The 20908-nt window shown below is 55.8% G+C and overlaps 2 protein-coding genes across 7 annotated transcripts in view; one reads left to right on the top strand and one right to left on the bottom strand.

Moving 5' to 3' along the window:
- ANKLE2 (ankyrin repeat and LEM domain containing 2) overlaps nt 1-6315 on the top strand; it is a 39279-nt gene extending 32964 nt beyond the window's left edge. For 3 of the 5 annotated variants that reach the window (XM_024348187.3, XM_054663831.2, XM_063785304.1), the window contains 3 exons: nt 810-1401; nt 3372-3503; nt 4540-6315. In XM_024348187.3, the coding sequence (XP_024203955.3) occupies nt 810-1401; nt 3372-3503; nt 4540-4741 (926 nt within the window). In that variant the 3' untranslated portion in view covers nt 4742-6315. The remainder of the gene's footprint in view (nt 1-809; nt 1402-3371; nt 3504-4539) is intronic. The other 2 variants (XM_063785302.1, XM_063785303.1) reach the window with 1 other exon arrangement.
- A 2926-nt stretch (nt 6316-9241) lies between these two features.
- PGAM5 (PGAM family member 5, mitochondrial serine/threonine protein phosphatase) lies at nt 9242-20908 on the bottom strand. 2 transcript variants are annotated; one of them, XM_016924696.4, is made up of 6 exons: nt 20623-20908; nt 16629-16807; nt 14098-14223; nt 13864-13952; nt 13542-13675; nt 9242-10611 (listed from the first exon to the last, which is right to left on the bottom strand). In XM_016924696.4, exons 1-6 carry the CDS (start codon nt 20811-20813, stop codon nt 10461-10463), a joined length of 870 nt encoding a protein of 289 aa, XP_016780185.1. In that variant the 5' UTR covers nt 20814-20908; the 3' UTR covers nt 9242-10460. The 2 variants fall into 2 exon arrangements, with proteins under 2 accessions (XP_016780185.1, XP_016780186.1); XM_016924697.3 differs by having other exon boundaries at nt 13542-13672; nt 20623-20883.

Genomic DNA, 20908 nt, shown 5'->3' with positions numbered 1-20908 from the left:
TGGGCTGCCCTTGGCGTTTTCACGTCCCTGCCTTTGAAAGAAAAGTCAGCCTGGCAGCTTTTTTTTTTCCTCCTCCTCTGAAATAGGGTCTCACTCTGTGGCACAGGATGGAAAGCAATGGAGCAGTCACAGCCCACTGCAGCCTCCCCCTCCTGGGCTCAAGCGATCTTCCCACTTGAGCCTCCCAAATAGCTGAGACTACAGGTGCCTGCCACCATGTCAGCTAATTTTTCTATAGAGAACGGGGTTTCGCTATGTTGCCCAGGCAGTCTTGAACTCCTGGGGTCCAGCGACCCCCCTGCCATGGCCTCCTAGAGTGCTGGGATTGCAGGCGTGAGCTTCTGTGCCTGGCCCCAGCAGCCTGATTGTGTCTGGAGGGTCCTGTTTGCCCTTTTCCAGGGAGTCGTGTGGGTGGTTTTCCATCCTGAAATCTGATGAGGTTTTGAATGTAAGAGTCGCTGTTGCTGGGGTCACGGCAGTTGGTCGCGGATGGAGTGGGGAGGTTTTGGGTGTAAGAGTCGCTGTTGCTGGGGTCACGGCAGTTGGTCGCGGATGGAGTGGGGAGGTTTTGGGTGTAAGAGTCGCTGTTGCTGGGGTCACGGCAGTTGGTCGCGGATGGAGTGGGGAGGTTTTGGGTGTAAGAGTCGCTGTTGCTGGGGTCACGGCAGTTGGTCGCGGATGGAGTGGGGAGGTTTTGGGTGTAAGAGTCGCTGTTGCTGGGGTCACGGCAGTTGGTCGCGGATGGGGCGGAGCAGCTCCGTGGCTTCCTGTCGTTCCCATCACTGAAGTGCTCCTTGTTGTCCTCACAGGCAGCAATTCCATTTCCGTGAGGGCGTTTCTAGATGAAGATGACATGAGCTTGGAAGAAATAAAAAATCGGCAAAATGCAGCTCGAAATAACAGCCCGCCCACAGTCGGTGCTTTTGGACATACGAGGTGCAGCACCTTCCCCTTGGAGCAGGAGGCAGACCTCATAGAAGCCGCCGAGCCGGGCGGTCCACACAGCAGCAGAAATGGGCTCTGCCATCGTCTGAGTCACAGCAGGACCCTGGCGGGCAAGAGACCAAAGGCCCCCCGTGGGGAGGAAGCCCGTCTGCCATCTGTCTCTGATTTGACTGTTGCGTTTGATAAACTGAATTTGCAAAATGTAGGAAGTAGCGTTTCCAAGACACCAGATGAAAATACAAAAACTAAAGATCAGATCCTGACTTCAAGAATCAATGCAGTAGAAAGAGACTTGTTAGAGCCTTCTCCCGCAGACCAACTCGGGAATGGCCACAGGAGGACAGAAAGTGAAATGTCAGCCAGGATCGCTAAAATGTCCTTGAGTCCCAGCAGCCCCAGGCACGAGGATCAGCTCAAGGTCACGAGGGAACCGGCCAGGCGGCTCTTCCTTTTTGGGTAGGAGTGTGTTGCCCTCTGCACTCACTTTTCTTCCCCACCTTCCCTCCCCCCTCCCCCTCCCCTCACCTCCCCATCCCCTTGCCTCCCCCTCCCCTTGCCTCCCCCTCCCCCTCCTCTCGCCTTCCCCTCGCCTTCCCCTCCCCCTTCTCTCACCTTCTCCTCCCCTCCCCCTCCCCTCCCACCCTCCCCCTCCCCTCACCTCCCCCCACCTCCCCCTCCCCTCACCTTCCTCTCCCCTCCCACCCGTCGACTCCCCTCACCTCCCCCTCCCCTCACCTTCCCCTCCCCTCCCACCCATCCACTCCCCTCTCCCCCTCCCCTCACCTTCCCCTCCCCCTCCCACCCTCCCCTCCCCCTCCCCTCCCACCCGTCCATTCCCCTCACCTCCCCCTCCCCTCACCTCCCCCTCCCCTCCCACCCTTCCACTCCCCTCACCTCCTCCTCCCCCTCCCCTTCCCCTCCCCTCCCACCCGTCCACTCCCCTTATCTCCCCCTTCCCTCACCTCCCCCTCCCCTTGCCTCCCCTCACCTCCCCCTCCCCTTGCCTCCCCTCACCTCCCCCTCCCCTTGCCTCCCCTCCCCCTCCTCTCACCTTCCCCCCCTCCTCTCACCTTCCCCTCCCCTCCCCCTCCCCTCCCACCCTCCCATTCCCCTCATCTCCCCCTCCCCCTCCCCTATCCCTCCCCTCGTCTCCCCCTCACCTCCCCCTCCCCTATCCCCCCACCCCATCCCCTCCACTCTCCTCTCCTCTCCTTTCTTTCTTTCAGATGGAGTCTTGCTCTGTCGCCCAGGCTGGAGTGCAGTGGTGCGATCACAGCTCACTGTAACCGCCACCTCCCAGGTTCAACCAATTCTCCTGCCTCAGCCTCCTGAGTAGCTGGGATTACAGGCGCCTGCCACCACGTCTAGCTGATTTTTGTATTTTTAGTAGAGATGGGGTTTCGCCATATTGGCCAGGCTGATGTTATTGGCCAGGCTGGTGTTGAACTCCTGACCTCGTGATCCACCCGCCTCGGCCTCCCAAAGTGTTGGGATCACAGGTGTGAGCCACCGCACCCGGCCTCCACACAAGCTTTTGTGTGGACTTGCCGTGTGCGTTCAGTTCCTGTCTCTGAGTCCAGCTTCTAGATACTCTTTCTGGGTCTTCCTCTGGTTGGACCGTGGGTTATCCTAGTGTTGGCTGTTATTTGCTAGGGATGTGCCTGCCAGTGGTGTGAGTGATCTCTTCTAAATCCTTCTGGGAAGAAAAGCCATCTTGGGGTCAATCTCAATCTAATGGGATAAATGTCCCTAACCTTCTGGTACTGAGCACCCTCTGGGGGTGCAAATATGCGAAACTGCATTTTAACCGCGGGTGGATCCTGCTACCATAGAGAATGCAGGCGTGCACCCAGAGGCGACTCCTCCCTGGCCCTTGCTCTTCTCATCACAGAACAGCGAGTCTGCATCCGCCTCCCTGGCCTTGGGAGATGCCTCCCTCTGCAGAGCTAATGCCCTGACATGCTGCTGCTGGTTCCCTGGTTCCATCTGCTCAGGCCAGATCGATCCTTGCACACTGTTGTTTTGTGTGCTGGGTTCTTGAGTTTAAAATGTAGTGCTATTTTTCTGGGTGTGGTGGCTCACGCCTGTAATTCCAGCACTTTGGGAGGCCGAGGTGGGTGGATCACAAGGTCAGGAGTTCAAGACCAGCCTGACCAAGATGGTGAAATCCTATCTCTAATAAAAATACAAAAAATTAGCCGGGCGTGGTGGCAGGCACCTGTAGTCCCAGCTACTCGGGAGGCTGAGGCAGAGAATTGCTTGAACCCGGGAGGCGGAGCTTGCGGTGAGCCAAGATCACGCCACTGCATTCCAGCCTGGGCGACAGAGCAAGACTCCGTCTCAAAATAAAAAAAAAAGTAGTGGTATTTTAGAAGTCTTTATGTTTTTACCAAAGATGTTTTTGCTTCTTTTATTGTGCTTTCTAGAGAGGAGCCGTCAAAACTCGATCAGGATGTTTTGGCCGCTCTTGAATGTGCAGACGTTGACCCCCATCAGTTCCCGGCCGTGCACAGATGGAAGAGTGCTGTCCTGTGCTACTCACCCTCGGACAGACAGAGGTATGTGGGGCCCGGACAGCCTGTCACCCGCAGGGCAGCTTTTGGAAACTTCTGCAGGGTCCAGTTCCACTTCATGCGAACCTATCAGTGGCTTTTCCCAACGCTGGCAGGCCCGTCAGCCAGGCTGTGGATTTGGGTGTTGTGGCTCTCTGCACACAGGACAGAGCTCCGGTTGGGTGGAAAAGCTGAACGGGTCAGCTCCTGACAAGCTGAGGGCTAGAAGGGTGGAAGCAGCAGGGTTTCTACTCAGATCACACAGGATTCTCCTGGAAACCCCCATGAGCTTGACTCTCCCAGTGCCCGCGGTGCCAGGGTTCAGCAGTGCGTCTCCTCCACCCGGGCGCATGTGCCCACGGTGCCAGGGTTCAGCAGTGCGTCTCCTCCGCCCGGGCGCGTGTGCCCGCGGTGCCAGGGTTCAGCAGTGCGTCTCCTCCGCCCGGACGCGTGTGCCCGCGGTGCCAGGGTTCAGCAGTGCGTCTCCTCCGCCCGGACGCGTGTGCCCGCGGTGCCAGGGTTCAGCAGTGCGTCTCCTCCGCCCGGGCGCGTGTGCCCGCGGTGCCAGGGTTCAGCAGTGCGTCTCCTCCGCCCGGGCGCGTGTGCCCGCGGTGCCAGGGTTCAGCAGTGCGTCTCCTCCGCCTGGACGCGTGTGCCCGCGGTGCCAGGGTTCAGCAGTGCGTCTCCTCCGCCCGGGCGCGTGTGCCCGCGGTGCCAGGGTTCAGCAGTGCCTCTCCTCCGCCCGGGCACGTGTGCCCGCGGTGCCAGGGTTCAGCAGTGCGTCTCCTCCACCCGGGCGGGTGTGCCCGCGGTGCCAGGGTTCAGCAGTGCCTCTCCTCCGTCCGGGTGCGTGTGCCTGCGGTGCCAGGGTTCAGCAGTGCCTCTCCTCCGCCCGGGCGCGTGTGCCCGCGGTGCCAGGGTTCAGCAGTGCCTCTCCTCCGCCCGGGCGCGTGTGCCTGAGTCCGGGGCCATTATTCTCCGACTCTTACTGTTCATCTCCAGGCCTGCCCGTCTGCTAACAGTTCTTTCTTGCTTTCCGCAGTTGGCCCAGTCCCGCGGTGAAAGGAAAGTTCAAGTCTCAGCTGCCAGATCTCAGTGGCCCTCACAGCTACAGTCCAGGGAGAAACAGCGTGGCTGGAAGCAACCCCGCAAAGCCGGGCCTGGGCAGTCCTGGGCGCTACAGCCCCGTGCACAGGAGCCAGCTCCGCAGGATGGCGCGCCTGGCTGAGCTTGCCGCCCTGTAGGCTTGGCGCTGGGCTCTCGGTTTGTTCTTCATTTTTAAAGAAGGAAGCGTCATATGTTTATTGCTAAACTGTCAAAAAGGAATATATTCTGATTAAATTATTACTCCTCACTTTGAGGGTGTGAGAATTTTAGAAGATTTAAATGTTCTATATAACACTTAGATTTCTGATATTTTGGAAGAAGTTAGAAGTTAATGAAAGCAAACTCAGATACCAATTTTCTGGAAAATATCCATGTGGTAATGGTAGACTTTTTAGGTGGCAATTTCTAGGTCTGAAATATAGCAGAGGAAAGGGCGCTGAGGCAGTTGCAGGCAGGCAGCCCTGTACTCACCCTGTACTCACCTCATCCGACAGACGCTGTGGACGAGGAGGGGCTTGGCGGAGGCGTGAGCACCGATGTCCCTGTGATAACCTGCACTCACCAAGATGAACTATTTGCTGCCCTGTCTTTTCCTGGGTGGGGGGGTGGCATCTGATGGTGGCAGAGTGCCTGTTGGTTCGCCCGTGGGTCTCATGGTTCAGACGGAGGGAGGTGGATGGCAGGGATCAGGGAGCCAGGAGCGCGCCTCAGACTTGCAGCAACCATTGTGATTTGGGTTGTTCGGAATATTTAAATTACTGATCAGAAGATGAAAGTAGCTTTTCTCTTGGGAAGTCTTGCAGCCCGTGGGAGTGATACCAGGAGAAACACAGAGCTCAGCAGCGGCGCCAAGGTGTTCCCTGTTTCCTCAGCACGTGAGCCTTCACTGCCTGCTTCATTCAGGAGCCAGTGCAGCAGTAATACAGTCTATACATTGTTCTGTTTTCAAATTTATCCTGAGGCTTTGTTGAGCATAAATGATTATACGATAAAGGTATCCTTTATTTTGGAACTCATTTCAGTTGGGATCTCCTGTATGCAGAGTGTTGCATTTAGAGGTTTGAGTCCCATCTTGGTTTCTTGCCGTGCTGACTGTAGCCTTCACCTTAGCTTGAATGAAGGTCTGTGGTTGGAATGTGTGAGGAGCCACTGAGGTGTTCAGGAGGTGCTGCCTGGAGGTCGGTTTCTTCCTGGGTGTTACGGGCAACTGCTCACACAGTTGTTTCTCTGTGAACATTTCCAGTGTTTAATCCAAAATGAAAACCCACCAATGCTTTTGCTAACTTCAGTGCCTTTTATAAATCATTTTTAAATTTCCTGAACTTGCTTTTTGAGGATATACAGGGATATTAAGTAGACGCAGGATTGTTTTTGTTTGTAAAAATTCTGAATTGAAACTTTGTTTTAAAAAAAGGCTTCTTTCTTTCATATGACAAGAGATAGGTCAGGAATATTGGAATCAAGATTTAAATGTTAAAATTCGATTTTGTTACACAGGGTGTGTTCATTTGTTTTGTAGCAGACAAGATCTAGATCCCAGACAGAAACAACACATGCTATTCTAAAAAGCCGCATTTTAAAAGGCACCTTGGTTCTCAAAAGAAATCCGAATATGGATATTCGTAGTGATGATCTGTTTTCTCTAAAATCTTACCATATTGTCTGTATATGGTTGTAAATTCAAATGGAAAGTAAAACGTTTTGGCCCTGATTTTGTATGTGGACCACTGCTCCTGATTTCCCAGGTCTTAGGCCACCTTTGACTGTTTCTCCGTTTGTTTGTGGGCAGCGATTCCAGTCCCAACGGAGGCATTCTCGTGTGTCCCGGGGGTTATGTCCTTCACAAAACACTTAATGAAATGAATTACTTCAAAACCGCGTGGTAATAATTGCAAGCTTTCGGAAGGATCCCTCACTTGTGCCCAGGCGCACGGCACTGTTTTGGTTGGACGGCCATCAACCTGGGTGCCCTCAGATTCGCTCGCTGTTTTTAAGCCCCTTTCTTGACTCAGTTGTGAAAGATTTTCTGGCATCCGTTAAAAGAGCACAGATTTTACCGTTGCTCTTGGCAGTGGGAAACCTTGGTGACATTAACAGTTGCTGTGGTGGCTTTGGTTGGAAAGTGCCCTGCTCCAGCGTGGTGGCAGCTGTGAGGGAGGCGCCCGGTGAGTCTGCTGCTCGTTTCTGGGGTAAAAGCAGCCATGGTGCTGCGTACCAGCCATGGGAGTGCCAGCGGCGCCATGGCAGGGACCACAGCCAGGTCCTCCAGAGCCGTGTGGATGTTTCCAGAAGCCTGCAGAGTTTTCCCAGGGAAGGGCTGATGGTAAAACCCTCATTGGGGCCCGGCTGTGCGTGCGGGGTGCAGGCGTGTTTGTCGTGGTTGGAAACCCTATGACTGCTCCAGCTGCAGATTCCCGCCCATGCTCCCTCCTCAGAAAAGGCTTTGGGATAAACATCGGCATGGCGGCCCCTGGCAGCTGGCCGCCATCTGGTGGCATTGCCGTTCCCACCAGTCTCATTGAGGCTTCTGGTGTGCAGTTTTCACTTTGGCCAGACAGAGGCTATCGTTACTAACATGTGAGAAGTCTTCAGTCTGTCCCAAACCAGGGGACGGTTTCCATCGTTGACGTTGCTGGGCCCCTGTAACTCACCCAGTCCAGACACCCTCAGCCTTCCCCTCATGCGGCTCCCTCCACGCAGGCGTTCACAACACGCACACTGAAGATCCCTGGGGGCTGCCCTGGTATGGGTCAGCTCCCCACTCCCCAGTCTCCTGCCTGCCCCTCCCTGCCTTCTCCCTGGCCATACCTGCCCTGAGTCCAGCATTCAGAAATTAGACCCCCACCAGCTACCAGCCAAACCGGGAGCCATCCTCACTTTGCTAATCTACGTCCGTCCCACATGCAGAAGACTGGAAAAGGCCATTTAAGGAAGAACCACTTTGAACAGCAGGTATTTTAGAAGGGAAGTCTACCAGGCACAGTGGCTCATGTGCTTTGGGATGCCGAGGTGGGCGGATCACTTGAGGCCAGGAGCTCGAGACCAGTCTAGCCAGCATAGTGAAACCCATCTCTACCACAAATGCAAAAATGAGCCGGGTGCAGTGACACACACCTGTAGAACGAGCCGCTTGAGAGGCTGAGACGTGAGAATCGCCTGAGCCTGGAAAGCGGAGGTTGTAGTGAGCCGAGACTGTGGCACCGCACTCCAGCCCAGGTGACAGAGCCAGAGTATGTCTCAAAAAAAAAGTTTGCTGGGAGTTTACTCTAGAAAAAGAAACTAAAAAGTATTTAAAGTTTCATATTCAAGAAACTTAGGTAATCATCTATGGGCATACTACCCTGAGCACACCCAGTCTCTCTGATCTTGGCAGATAAGCAGGGCCTGGTTAGGACTTGGAGTGGAGGCTGCCTGGGAATACCAAGGGCTGTAGACTTGGTTATCATTGCTGTACGCTCTTAAAGAATTAGTCACACACTGAGTTTATGGCTTAACTTTTCAAAATCCTTGACTTCAGATTTGACTTAAGCAGCATAATCAGGTTTTCTTTCCTTTTGGGTTTTGTTTTTTTGCAGAAGGATTTGAAGACTCTGGGTCACTGGTTTCTTGTGATCCATTGAAAACTGCTCGTGGTCTCCCATCCACTTCCCCCTTTAGACCAGGTAGTCTGTCCCCTTCACGTGAGTGCGACTCATGGCTATGACGTGAGCGATGGGAGTGGCCGTGGGCTGCGTAGGGCATCGGGGCCAGCTGATGTGTGGTCATTCCACTTTGTGATGAGCTTTGCTGCCCAGCAAACCTGCGCCTGCTCTGAGCATTGCCTCAGTGCCAGGCGTGCTGGCGCTGCTCCCACCTCCAAGCTTTCCCACTTTACAGAGGAGCCGGGGCCCTCAGCAGAACAAAGGCTTAGCCCTGCAGCGCTGCCCCATCCCTGGAGGCCCAGCGTTGGGGCTGTGGCGTGGGCGCCCTGTGCAGCTGACTTAGAGCATCCCAGACTGCTTCCTCACCAGCCTTGCTCCCGTCTGAGGTCAAACGTGAGCGTGCCTGGTATTTGTTTTTGAAGTTGACGCGTCCCTGGCTTATCAAACTATTTCTAGACAGTGGCGTATGGTTGCTGTGGCTGTTGTCTCCACAACCATTGGTCAGCCTTGCCGTCCTGGTCAGGGATTCGGAAAGGGCCCAGGCCACTGGCGGAAGTCCTCTGAGCAGGCAGCCGGTGCGATGCGGGCAGAGGCGTCAGCCACGGGGAGACAGGACACTGTGCAAAGGGTTCTGGTGACACCATCGTTTCTCACACTGCACAAGTTTCCTTTTTTTTTTTTTCTTTTTAGATGGTGTCTTGCTCTGTGGCCCAGGCTGGAGTGCAGTGGAGCGATCGCGGCTCACTGCAAGCTCCGCCTTCCGGGTTCAAGCGATTCTCCTGCCTCAGCCTCCTGAGTAGCTGGGATTACAGGCGCCTGCCACACCTGGCTAATTTTTGTATTTTTAGTAGAGACGAGGTTTCAGCATGTTGGTCAGGCTGGTCTTGAACCCCCGACCTCATGATCCACCTGCCTGGGCCTCCTGAAGTGCTGGGATTACAGGCATGGCCACCGTGCCCGGCCGAAGTTCCACGCTTTTAACACACTCACAACTAGTCCTTTTAAAAAAACAGTAAAATTTTATTATGCAATCATTTCCAAAGTAGACAGAGAAATAGATCAGATATCCCAACTGTATTGACTACAGAAAATAGTCACAACCACTTCATAGAAATTGTACTGTTTTTCCTAAATTAACAGAATATCTGGGTACACACAACATGTTTGAATATTTTAATCCCTGGCCAGGCGCGCTAGCTCATGCCTGTAATCGCAGCACTTGGGGAGGCCAAGGTGGGTAGATCACGAGGTCAGGAGTTCGAGACCAGCCTGGCCAACACGGTGAAACCCCATCTCTACTAAAAATAAAAAATTAGCCAGGTATGGTGGTGGGCGACTGTAATCCCAGCTACCCAGGAGGCAGAGGTTGTGGTGAGCCGAGATCGCACCACTGCACTCCAGCCTGGGCAACAAGAGTGAAACTCCGTTTCAAAAGAAAAAATTGCTTTAAGTCTCCCTCGGTTGCCCAGGCTGGAGTGCAGTGACACAATCACAGCTCACTGCAGCCTCCAGCTCCCGGGCCCAAGTGATCCACCCACCTCAGTCTCCCAAGTAGCTGGGACTCTAGATGCCCACGACACACCCAGCTAAGTTCTGTATTTTTAGTAGAGACAGGGTCTCGCTATGTTGCCTTGTCCAGGCTGGTCTTGAACTCCTGCGCTCAAGTGATCCTCCCACCCTGGCCTCCTGAGTAGCTGGGAATACAGGTGTGAGCCACTGTGCCCAGCCAGAAAATCTTTGACAAATATTTAAGGGACAAGAGGGTTTTAAGAAATTAAAAGGATGTATGAAGTGAAGTGAGTTGTGAACAGAACCTGGGTGCCCTCCTCATCCACGTGCCTCAGTCGCCCTCGTGCCTGACCGGCTTTGCCAATGGAGCATGGACCCTCAGCACGGGTCAGCTGTGGGTGCGAACATGGTGGTCTGGGTCAGGCCTCTTTCAGGTCCCCACAACAGGCCTGACTTGTGCGTGAGACGCTTTCACCTTAAACCCCACGCCATCCTGGGGGTTCATGGTCAGGTATAAAACCCTGCAGAGAAGTCAGGCTGTCTGATCCCAACTCTCCCCTTCTCAGCCTGGTCACAAGTCAGTTCCCAGATGCAGCATTGCAGGTTTCTACTTTTCCGCCGGTCTCCTTGGGAACAAAACGTTAAGCGTGTGCGGCCTGTGCGGGGAGGACAGAGGGAAGGAGAAGCCGGAGCCCTGCGGGCGCCCTCAGGATCGGGTGATCTTGTCGGGAGGCATGAACCCCGTGTCCCCGAGGGTCCTGAGCGCAACTCGGCCGTTGGGTCGGATCACCAGGTGGGTGATGCTGCCATTATTGAGGGAGAGCCGGAGCCAGCCTTCAGGAGGAAACTGCAGTGCTCTGGGGAGAGAGAGAGAGAGAAAGAGCACGTTAGAGCCAGGGGGCTCTGTCCTTAAAACGGGCTGAGCTAGGCCGGGCGCAGTGGCTCACACCTGTAATCCCAGCACTTTGGGAGGCCAGGCGGGTGGATCACAAGGTCAGGAGATCGAGACCATCCTGGCTAACACGGTGAAACCCCATCTCTACTAAAAATACAAAAAATTAGCTGGGCGTGGTGGCGGGCACCTGTAGTCCCAGCTACTCGGGAGGCTGAGGCAGAAGAATGGCGTGAACCCGGGAGGCGGAGCTTGCAGTGAGCTGAGATCGCGCCACTGCACTCCAGCCTGGGTGACAGAGCGAGATTCTGTCTTAAAAAAAAAAAAAAAAAAACGGGCTGGGCTAGAGCCAGGGGGCTCTGTCCTTAAAAGAGGCCAGGCCAGGCTGTGCCAGGGGGCTCTGTTCTACAAACAGCCTCAGGGCCGGGGTACACATCAGCCGAGCGGCTCCTGTCTTCAGTCGGGGCTTCTCGGGGAAGATCTGGCTGGGATCGACATGAATGGAGCCATCACACTTGGGGACCTGCCCTCTTTAGGACAGGGGCCCAACCCCAACTCAAGATTTGCACAGATCAGAACAACGCTGACTTCTTACGAGGAAACACAATTTAATTTCTGCTTTTCCCATATAAAAAAAAGCAGGGAGCAGCCAGTTAGTGCAACAGGTCCCTTTCTGGGAAAGCAAAGAACGGAGATGGGATCTACCCGCCGTGGCATCTTCATGCACTTCTTAGGCACAATTCGCATTTGCAGAAAAGCTCGGAGTTGCCATCACCGCCTCTGAGCCACCCGCCGCCCTGTCTCAGTGGGCCGCATGGCCACCCTCACGCTGCTTCCCGAGTCTCCTCAGGGCTGCCTGGCGGCACCGGCCGGAACAGCACAGCCATATTCTCGTGTCCAGGTGCACCTGCCTGGCCCTCACCACTGTGTGGACTCAGGTCAGCTCCACTCTCCCGCCCCGGTTATTTCTGTGCATTTTTAGCATTTGTGTCACCTCGGGGTGACTGTGTCATGGACACACAAGGTGGTGGTGGCAGCATAGAAGCCACCCATATGGCTCATTCACAAGCACAGACAGGAGGCAATGAACGACTCACAGCAAACAGGTACTCACTTAGCCTGAGGCCACACCACCCGGAGGCTCCAACCCCCAGAAAAGCTCTATCTGGTCTGGAGCCAAGCTTGAGAATCTCGGCCCGTACATCCTCGACTTTCTGGGAGCTGCTGCTCTTCTGACCATGGTGCTCCCAGCAGCCCCAGCCCTGGTGACAGGCCCAGGTGACAGGCGGGCAGAGACCAGGGCCCAGCCTCACACAGCATCACTGACCAGTGCCGTCCTGTCCTCCCACCACAGGACTCGTCACACACAAGAGGGCCCCCTCAGCTGCGGAGCCCACACACACATTTCCTAATGGATCCAGAGAAGAGGCAAATTTGTTTCAAATTTGCATTTAGTGAGATTTGGCCAACGCTTCTGACTGTTTCAGGCATGTAACCATAGAGCTGGCCCTGCCCCCCAAGGGGCCCTCTAACGTGGCTGCAGCCCTGGAGCTCCTTAAAGAAGTGGCTGATTGCAGGGTGGTGGCAGGGAAAACGCAACCTGAACCCGGATCATTCTGTGGTGCCGAGAGTGGGGCACCAGAGCAGGTTGAGGGACAAGGGTCCCCCGAGGGAGCAGCCCGGGCAGCAACAGGACTCAGCTGTGGCCTCGACCCAGAGGGGAGTGGACGCCCCGCGCCGTCATGCCGGCACACGGGTGGGGGCGCCCACAGATCAGCAAGTGAAAGAGGTCAGGACCCCAGAAGCACAAAATCCCCAGCGGCAACAGCGGCGGGATGCTGCCAGTGGGATCCAGCCGGAGGCAGAAGGTGGTTGGCCAAGTTTGAGGGGAAACAGGACGTTGAATTCCAAAGGGAAAACAACCAGGGCAGTGTGGACGCCCAGCATGCACCGTACCCAGGACCCCCCACCCAGCACGCACCCCACCCAGCAGCACCCCACCCAGGACCCCCCACCCAGCACGCACCCCACCCAGGACCCCCCCACCCAGCACGCACCCCACCCAGGATCCCCCCACCCAGCACGCACCCCACCCAGCACGCACCCCACCCAGGACCCCCCCACCCAGCACGCACCCCACCCAGGACCCCCCCACCCAGCACGCACCCCACCCAGGACCCCCCCACCCAGCACGCACCCCACCCAGGACCCCCCCACCCAGCACGCACCCCACCCAGGACCCCCCCACCCAGCACGCACCCCACCCAGGACCCCCCCACCCAGCACGCACCCCACCCAGGACCCCCCCACCCAGCACGCACCCCACCCAGGACCCCCCCACCCAGCACGCACCCCACCCAGGACCCCCCCACCCAGCACGCACCCCACCCAGGACCCCCCCACCCAGCACGCACCCCACCCAGGACCCCCCACCCAGCACGCACCCCACCCAGGACGCCCCCACCCAGCACGCACCCCACCCAGGACCCCCCACCCAGCACGCACCCCACCCAGGACGCCCCCACCCAGCACGCACCCCACCCAGGACCCCCCCACCCAGCACGCACCCCACCCAGGACACCCCACCCAGGACCCCCCACCCAGCACGCACCCCACCCAGGACCCCCCCACCCAGCACGCACTCCACCCAGGACACCACAGGGGTCCCTCCCTGTCTGCACCACCCTTGCCCAAAACAGCCTTATGAGAAGCTCCAAGTAACACGCCACCTACCGCGTAACTGACTAGGACTCGCGGGAAGTGGACGCCCGGGGGCTGGTGAGGCCTGACTAGGGTGGCATCGGCAGTGGAGGAGGGTCTCGCTCGGCTTCTTCCTCACGCTTTTCTCTAAGTCTGAAATTATTTTAGGCCACGCCCAGCCCAGCAGCTGCCTACCTGCACACGATGTAGCGGATGACGTTGGCGTGACAAATGAAGATCTCGTAACTGTCCTCCTCCTGCCTGGCATCTGCGCGGTGGATGTAGTTCCGGAAGGCGGCCTCGATCCGGGCTCCGTCTTCGTAATACTGCTGGGGGCAGAGTGAGGAACCGTCAGTGCGGAAGTGCACGGGCAGGGCGGGTGTCAGGGGGACAGACCCCATCGCCGCCCGGGGCAGCCCGTGGGACGGCCGGGCACGTGGTGGATGGTGAGCCCAGCAGGGCCGCTTTGCCCAGGGAAGGCGAGGGTGACACAGCTGCTCCCCGGGGAGGTTTTTACCACAGCTTCCGGCTTCCAGTGAGACACGGGCGGGTCTGGCTCGATGGGGGCGCCTTCCCGCAGCAGATCTGTGCTGACTTTGCAGACGCCTGCAGAGAAGCACAGCGAAGCGCTGGGTGAGGCGGCCCCGCCGGCGGAGATGCTGTGACCTCCCGGTGGCCAGAAGCTCAGGCCGGGGCCCTGCCACGAGCCGTCCACTGCTGCAAGCATGGAGGCCCCGCGCCCAGCACTCACCTGGCAGGTGCCGGCTGATGATATCGGTGGTCTCTATGGCGCGGGTCATAGACGAATGGACGATTTTATTAAACTTCAACCCCAAGCTTGCCAGGCGGAGCCCAGTGAGTTCAGCCTGCTCCCGACCTGGAAGGTGAAAGGCACCTGAGTGCCGCACCTGCACCCCCTCTTCCACTCTCAAACACCCCCTCCTGCGCCCGCAAACACGCCCTCCTCCGCCCGCACACACGCCCTCCTCCGCCCACAAATACGACCCCGATCAGGCAGCAAGCTCAGCAAGCTCAGCTGATGGCTCCTGCCCTCCCGAGGCTTGGGCCAGAGGGGCCGGCACTCAAATGTCTTCACCCCCATACAGGAAAAAACATGCATCTGATTCCACCAATGGAGCAGCAAGCAAACCGGATGGTGGCTGGCGCTTGGTGGGGCCCAGGGGTGGTTTCTGGGTCCCCCCGTGTCACCCTCACTCAACTGTGTCCAAAACCTGAGCCTCACGGGCCCCCAACCACGCGCCATGACGGAGGCCAACACAGCCGGACCTAAACACCCCGAGCTGCTATGTGGGGGCCGGACACCAGTGCAGATGCCTTTTCTCTTGTGAGCTTTTGCATCCAGGTGAAAACGCCTCAGGGAGGCCGAAGCCACTGGATGCAGCCACACCTGCATCTGTCACTCCACTTTCTTTGTGCACAAGCAGCCGGGACAGCTCTGGGGACTGGGGGGAGGCGTCTGTGGAGGACAGCCTTGCACATTTTTACTATTTGAACTTTTAGTATGTGCATGAACAGGCACTATCCCATTCGAAGAACTTTTCAAAAGGTAAACTCTACCTTAGCCCACCCCGCATTTCCTTCTGTAGGCAGGCATTTCTTCTACAGATCCACCTGCACAGGGACACAAGGACAAGGTGGAAGGACCCTCCTGGACGCTGTCTATGCAGCATCTGCCAGTGGGGACAGGCGTGATCCTGTTGCTCAGTCCCGCCTGTTCAACAGGGCATTAAGAGGCAGACGCCAGCCCGGGCGTGGTGGCTCACACCTGTCACCCTAGCACTTTGGGAGGCCAAGGCGGGCGGATTACGAGGTCAGGAGTTTGAGACCAGCCAGGCCAATATGGTGAAACCCCGTCTCTACTAAAAATACAAAAAAAAAAAAAAAAATTAGGCTGGGTGCGGTGGCTCACGCCTGTAATCCCAGTACTTTGGGAGGCTGAGGCGGGTGGATCACAAGGTCAGGAGGTCGAGACCATCCTGGCTAACACGGTGAAACCCCGTCTCTACTAAAAATACAAAAAATTAGCTGGGCGTGGCAGCGTGTGCCTGTAGTCCCAGCTACTTGGGAGCCTGAGGCAGGAGAATTGCTTGAACCCAGGAAGCAAAGGTTGCAGCGGGCCAAGATCACGTCACTGCACTCCAGCCTGGGTAACAGAGCAGGACTATGTCTCAAAACGAAACAAACAAACAAAAAAGCAGACGCCAGGCATCAGGCCTGTGAGTGCCACAGGCCGCAGAGAAGCGTCTTTCGCAGCAGGTCCAGGTGAGCAGCCGAGGGCACAAGCCACGCCGCTTTCCAAGGCATCAAGCAGGTATAAAATCGCTGCTGGGATATGCACTGCATTTGGTCTCATGCAAACAAGATCTGTCCAACATTTGCTAAAAGTTAAGGGCTTTTTTTTTTTTTTTGAGACGGAGTCTCACTCTGTTACCCAGGCTAGAGTGCAGTGGTGCGATCTTGGCTCACTGCAACCTCCACCTCCCAGGGTCAAGCAATTCTCCTGCCTCAGCCTCCTTAGTAGCTGGGATTACAGGTGCCTGCCACTGCACCTGGCTAATTCTTGTACTTTTAGTAGAGACGAGGTTTCGCCCTGTTGGCCAGGCTGGTCTCGAACTCCTGACCTCAGGTGATCCACCTGCCTCGGCCTCCCAAAGTGTTGGGATTACAGGCGTGAGCCACCGTGCCTGGCCAAGGTAAGGACTTTTTTTTTTTTTTTTTTTTTTTGAGACGGAGTCTCGCTCTGTCGCCCAGGCTGGAGGGCAGTGGTGCGATCTCAGCTCACTGCAAGCTCCGCCTCCAGGGTTCACACCATTCTCCTGCCTCAGCTTCCCGAGTAGCTGGGACTACAGGCGCCCACCACTGCACCCGGCTAATTTTTGTACTTTTAGTAGAGACAGGGTTTTGCCGTGTTGGCCAGGCTGGTCTCGAACTCCTGACCTCAGGTAATCCACCTGCCTCAGCCTCCCAAAGTGCTGGGATTACAGGCGTGAGCCACCGCGCCTGGCCAAGGTAAGGACATTTTGAAAAGCTTGTCTTCTGTCCAAGTTCAGCTGACAGTTACTGGTAATAATGTGTGATTCAGGGGTGATGGTCTCGGACATGGGCCCCAGGAGGCCCAGTGCCCCAAGCACTTTCAAGAAAGCTGACCAAGGGGGTCCGCGGAGGACCTGCACCCAGTCACATAACCAAGGCGCCAGCAGAGGATATGCACCTGGCCACATAACCAAGAGGGTCCACGGAGGATCTGAACCCACCACATACCCAGCGGGGTCAGAGTGCGGTCCTTCTCCAGGGAGCCATCCACGTGGTACTGGGAATGCCTGATGAGGAAGATGTGCCGCGTGGCCTTGGCTTTGTAGTGGTCCAGCTTGGACGCCAGCTCTTCTTCCCCAGATTCCACGTTCCTCTTCCGCACGTTGATCAGAGACAGTGGTTCTCGCCTGATGTTGAAATACAAGATACGTCCTTGAGACCTCTGTTCCCAAGTTTGAGTTTTTCTGACAAGACGTTATTTCCAAATTGTCAGACTATTTGGGAAGAGCATGGAGAGAAGACAAGGCCCTTGGCACAGCCCTGGGGAGGCCTCTCTGAGCATACCACCACTCTCCCTCCCACAGAGCTAGTGCCAGGTCTGTTCTGAGTGATGCGCTGGAGAGCAAAACAGACAAGCAAAGCCCTGTGCATCTTCTTCTCTAATGAGAGGCAGACAGTGAACAGCAGGAGACAGGCTACCCCAAACGCAACTGTGGTTACGGAGAACGCCAGGCTAGGAAAGAGGACAGCGGCTATCGGGGCGCAGGCGGAAAGTGTCCACGGGGCCAAGATGGGCCTCCCTGACCATGATGCTTCAGCAGAGCCTAGAACTGCAATGCCCAACAGCAGCCACTAGCTATGAGGATGTTTCAATTCAAAACTTAAGCAAAATTAAATACAATTAAAACATCATGTCCTCAGTCATACTAAGCACATTTTAGACCCTCAGGCCGGGTGCAGTGGCTCACACGTGTAATCCCAGCATTTGGGAGGCTGAGGTGGCCAGATCAACTGAGGTCAAGAGTTCGATACTAGCCTGGCCAACATGGTGAAATCGCACCTCTACTCAAAATAGAAAAAATTAGCCGGGCTTGGTGGCACACGCCTGTGATCCCAGCTACTTGGGAGGCTGAGGCAGGAGAATCGCTTGAACCTGGGAGGCGGAGGTTGCAGAGAGCCGAGATCGTGCCACTGCACTCCAGTCTGGGCGACAGAGTGAGACTCCGCCTCAGAAAATAAATAAATAAACAAACACTCAGTGAGGAAGAAAACATTCCCATTATGAAGGCCTGTTCCAGAGCTGCTGGAATCTGAAAAAGAGTGGATCCCAGCACTTTGGGAGGCCGAGGTGGGCAGATCACTGGAGCCCAGGAGTCCAAGACTAGCCTGGGCAACACAGGGGGACCCCATCTCTACAAAAACATTAAAAAATTAGCCGGGCAAGGTGGTCCGCAGCTGTAGTCCCGGCTACTCAGGAGGCTGAGGTGGGAGAATTGCTTGAGCCTAGGAGGGAGCCATGATCTTGCCACTGCACTGCACTGCACTCCAGCCTGGGCAACAGAGCGAGACCCTGTCTCAACAGCAACAAAAAAAGTTCAACACAGCAGAGCTGGGAATAGCAAAAGTCGAACCTGCTGGTATTTACTTGCTGAGACAGTGGCGGAAAAGGAAGCTGTGGAAGGGCACGGTGGTGACTCAAGGGCTCCGTTTGGGCCACGCTGACCTGGGGGCCTGTCATAAACCAGGCCAAGACTCAAATTGGCAGGTATGGGGGAGTCAGGCTGAGCCAGAGAAAATATTTGGGAGCTATAGGCACAGAGACAGGAAGCCATAAACTGCATGAGACCTCCAGGAAGAAGCTGGAGATTTCACCAGATGAGGCTCTGGAACTTTCCAGTGTGGACATGTGAGACTCAAGAAGAAACACGCTGTCTTCTAGCACCTTCCTGTAGTTGCTCATGCCTTCTGTCTGTATAAGTCTTTTCCAACCCACAAGGCCCAATTCACTTCTCCCCAGACATGACAAGCAAATACAGAACACCTGCTTAAAAGAGAAAGGCTGGGCTCAGCTCCCGGTTCTACTTCAAGTTCTTTTTTTTCTTTTTTGAGACAGAGTTTCGCTCTATCACCCAGGCTGGAGTGCAGTGGCACGATCTGGGCTCACTGCAGCCTCCACCTCCTGGGTTCAAGTGATTGTCCTGCCTCAGCCTCCCGAGTAGCTAGGACTACAGGTGCGTGCCACCATGCCTGGCTAATTTTTTTGTATTTTTAGTAAATACAGAGTGTCACCATGTTGGTCAGGCTGGTCTCGAACTCCTGACCTCAAGTGATCTGCCCACCTCAGCCTCTCAAAATGCTGGGATTACAGGTGTGAGCCACCGCACCCAGCCTACTTCAAGTTCTTTAACGGCAGAGTAAATCTGTTTCCTTAAAAAGACCTAAGAAATTCAGAATATTGATTCAGAATTTCTGATTTTTCAGAATTCTGATTTTTAAAGAAGAATATAACAGGCTGGGCATGGTGGCTCATGCCTGTAATCCCAGCACTTTGGGAGGCCGAGGTGGGAGGATCACCTAAGGTTGGGAGTTCAAGACCAGCCTGACCGACATGGAGAAACCCCGTCTCTACTAAAAATACAAAATTAGCTGGGCATAATGGCGTGTGCCTGTAATCCCAGCTACTCGGGAGGCTGAGGCAGGAGAATTGCTTGAACACGGGAGGCGGAGGTTGCAGTGAGCCGAGATTGCACCATTGCACTCCAGCCTGGGCAACAAGAGCGAAACTCCGCTCTCAAGGAAAAAGAAAAAAGAAAAGAAGGAAAAAGAATGTAACTCCAGTCTAATCATGAGAAAACCTTCAGAGAAGTCTCAATTGAGGGACCTTCTACCAAACCCCTGACCAGAACGCCTCAAACACTCATGATCATCAAAACAAGTCTGAGAAATTGTCACAGCCAAAACATGCCTAACGAGGCATGAAGACTACTTGTCATGTGGGACCCTAGAACAGAACAGCAGGTAAAAGCTGAGGAAATCTCAATGAAGCATGAACCTTAGTTAACAGTAATGTATTATAAACTAATATAATAACTATAATTAATAATCTATATTATTTTGGCTCATTAATTTTGATATATACACCATGCTTAGTGTATGATGCTAATAATAGAGGAAATAAGGTTAACAAAAGATAAAAATCTAATATAAAGTACCTAATGCAACCACAGTAGTATAATTCTGTGCCCCCTTTCTCAAAGTACTGAGTATAATGAGGAGTTAGGACTGGGAAAACCATCCTTGCCTCTAGAGCAGTCCTGGCCGACAGAAACAGAATGCCAGCAACATGTGAAATTATACATTTTTCTAATAGCAACATTAAAAAGAAACAGGTGAATTTCGATCATACTTTTAATTCAATATGCTAAAAATACTATTTCAACACATAACTAATGTTAAAAACCTGCACTACTTTTTTTTTTTTTTTCCTTTGAGACAGGCTCTGTTGCTTAGGCTGGAGTGAAGTGGCGGGATCTCGGCTCACACTGTGCAGCCTGGGACCCCTGGACTCAAGGGATCCTCCTCCCTCAGCCTCCCGAGTAGCTGGGACCATAGGCGCGCGCCACCTCGCTCGGCCAATTTTTTTTGTATTTTTTGTAGAGATGGGGGTCTCACTATGTTGCCCAGGCTGGTTTCAAATTTCTGGGCTCAAGCGATCCTCCGGCCTCGGCCTCCCAAACGCTGGGATTACAGGCCCGAGCTACCGCACCCGGCCCTGCTTGCGTTAAGTTTAAATTGACGTAAACTAAGCATTCCCTTCAGGAATCACACGAGCCATATTTCAAACGCTCAATAACCGCACACAGCTCGCGGGCGCGCTCCTGCAAACGCCCCTGGAGGAGGCCCGGCTTCCACCTCAGCCTCGCCCCGGCCCGCGCTCCGGCGATGGCACCCAGGGCGGACTCGCAGGGGCGGGGAGAAGGGCGAGGACGCGACGGAGCTCGGCCACAGAAGCCGGCGGGAAGGGTCAGCCGCCCCCAGAACCCTCCGCGCAGAGCGGCCCCGGAAAGCGGCTCCTCCGCTGGGGAAAGCAGACGGCGACCCCAGATCCCGACCCGATCGCAACCTTAAACCTGGTCCCGATCCCGGTCCCGATCCCGATCCCAACGGTAACACCTGCCCTGACCCCCATCCCGACCCCGGCACCAAACAGCCCCGCGCGCACCTGTCCCAGTTGGGGTCCCAGACACCGGGGCCCGGCCGCGCGCCCCCCGCCCAGGCCGGCGGCTCAGCCGGGCGTGGCTCCGCGTCCCCGCCTGCGCGCGGCTTCCCTACCGCCACGGCCGAGAAGAGCACGGCGGCCGAGCCCCCGGCCAGCCCGCAGGCCGCCAGCTGCAGCGCCTGCCGGAACGCCATGCCGCTTGCTCCCGCGCCGGCCCGCGCAGGCGCCCACGGCCCCGACGGCGCTCCGCGAGGAACACGCTTCCCCCGGCTGCCGCTTCCGGGCGGCG

This window comes from Pan troglodytes, chromosome 10 (assembly GCF_028858775.2).
Source record: "Pan troglodytes isolate AG18354 chromosome 10, NHGRI_mPanTro3-v2.0_pri, whole genome shotgun sequence".
Lineage (NCBI taxonomy): Eukaryota > Metazoa > Chordata > Mammalia > Primates > Hominidae > Pan > Pan troglodytes.
Note: the sequence above shows the minus strand (reverse complement) of the source record. Positions and strands in the feature narration are given on the sequence as shown.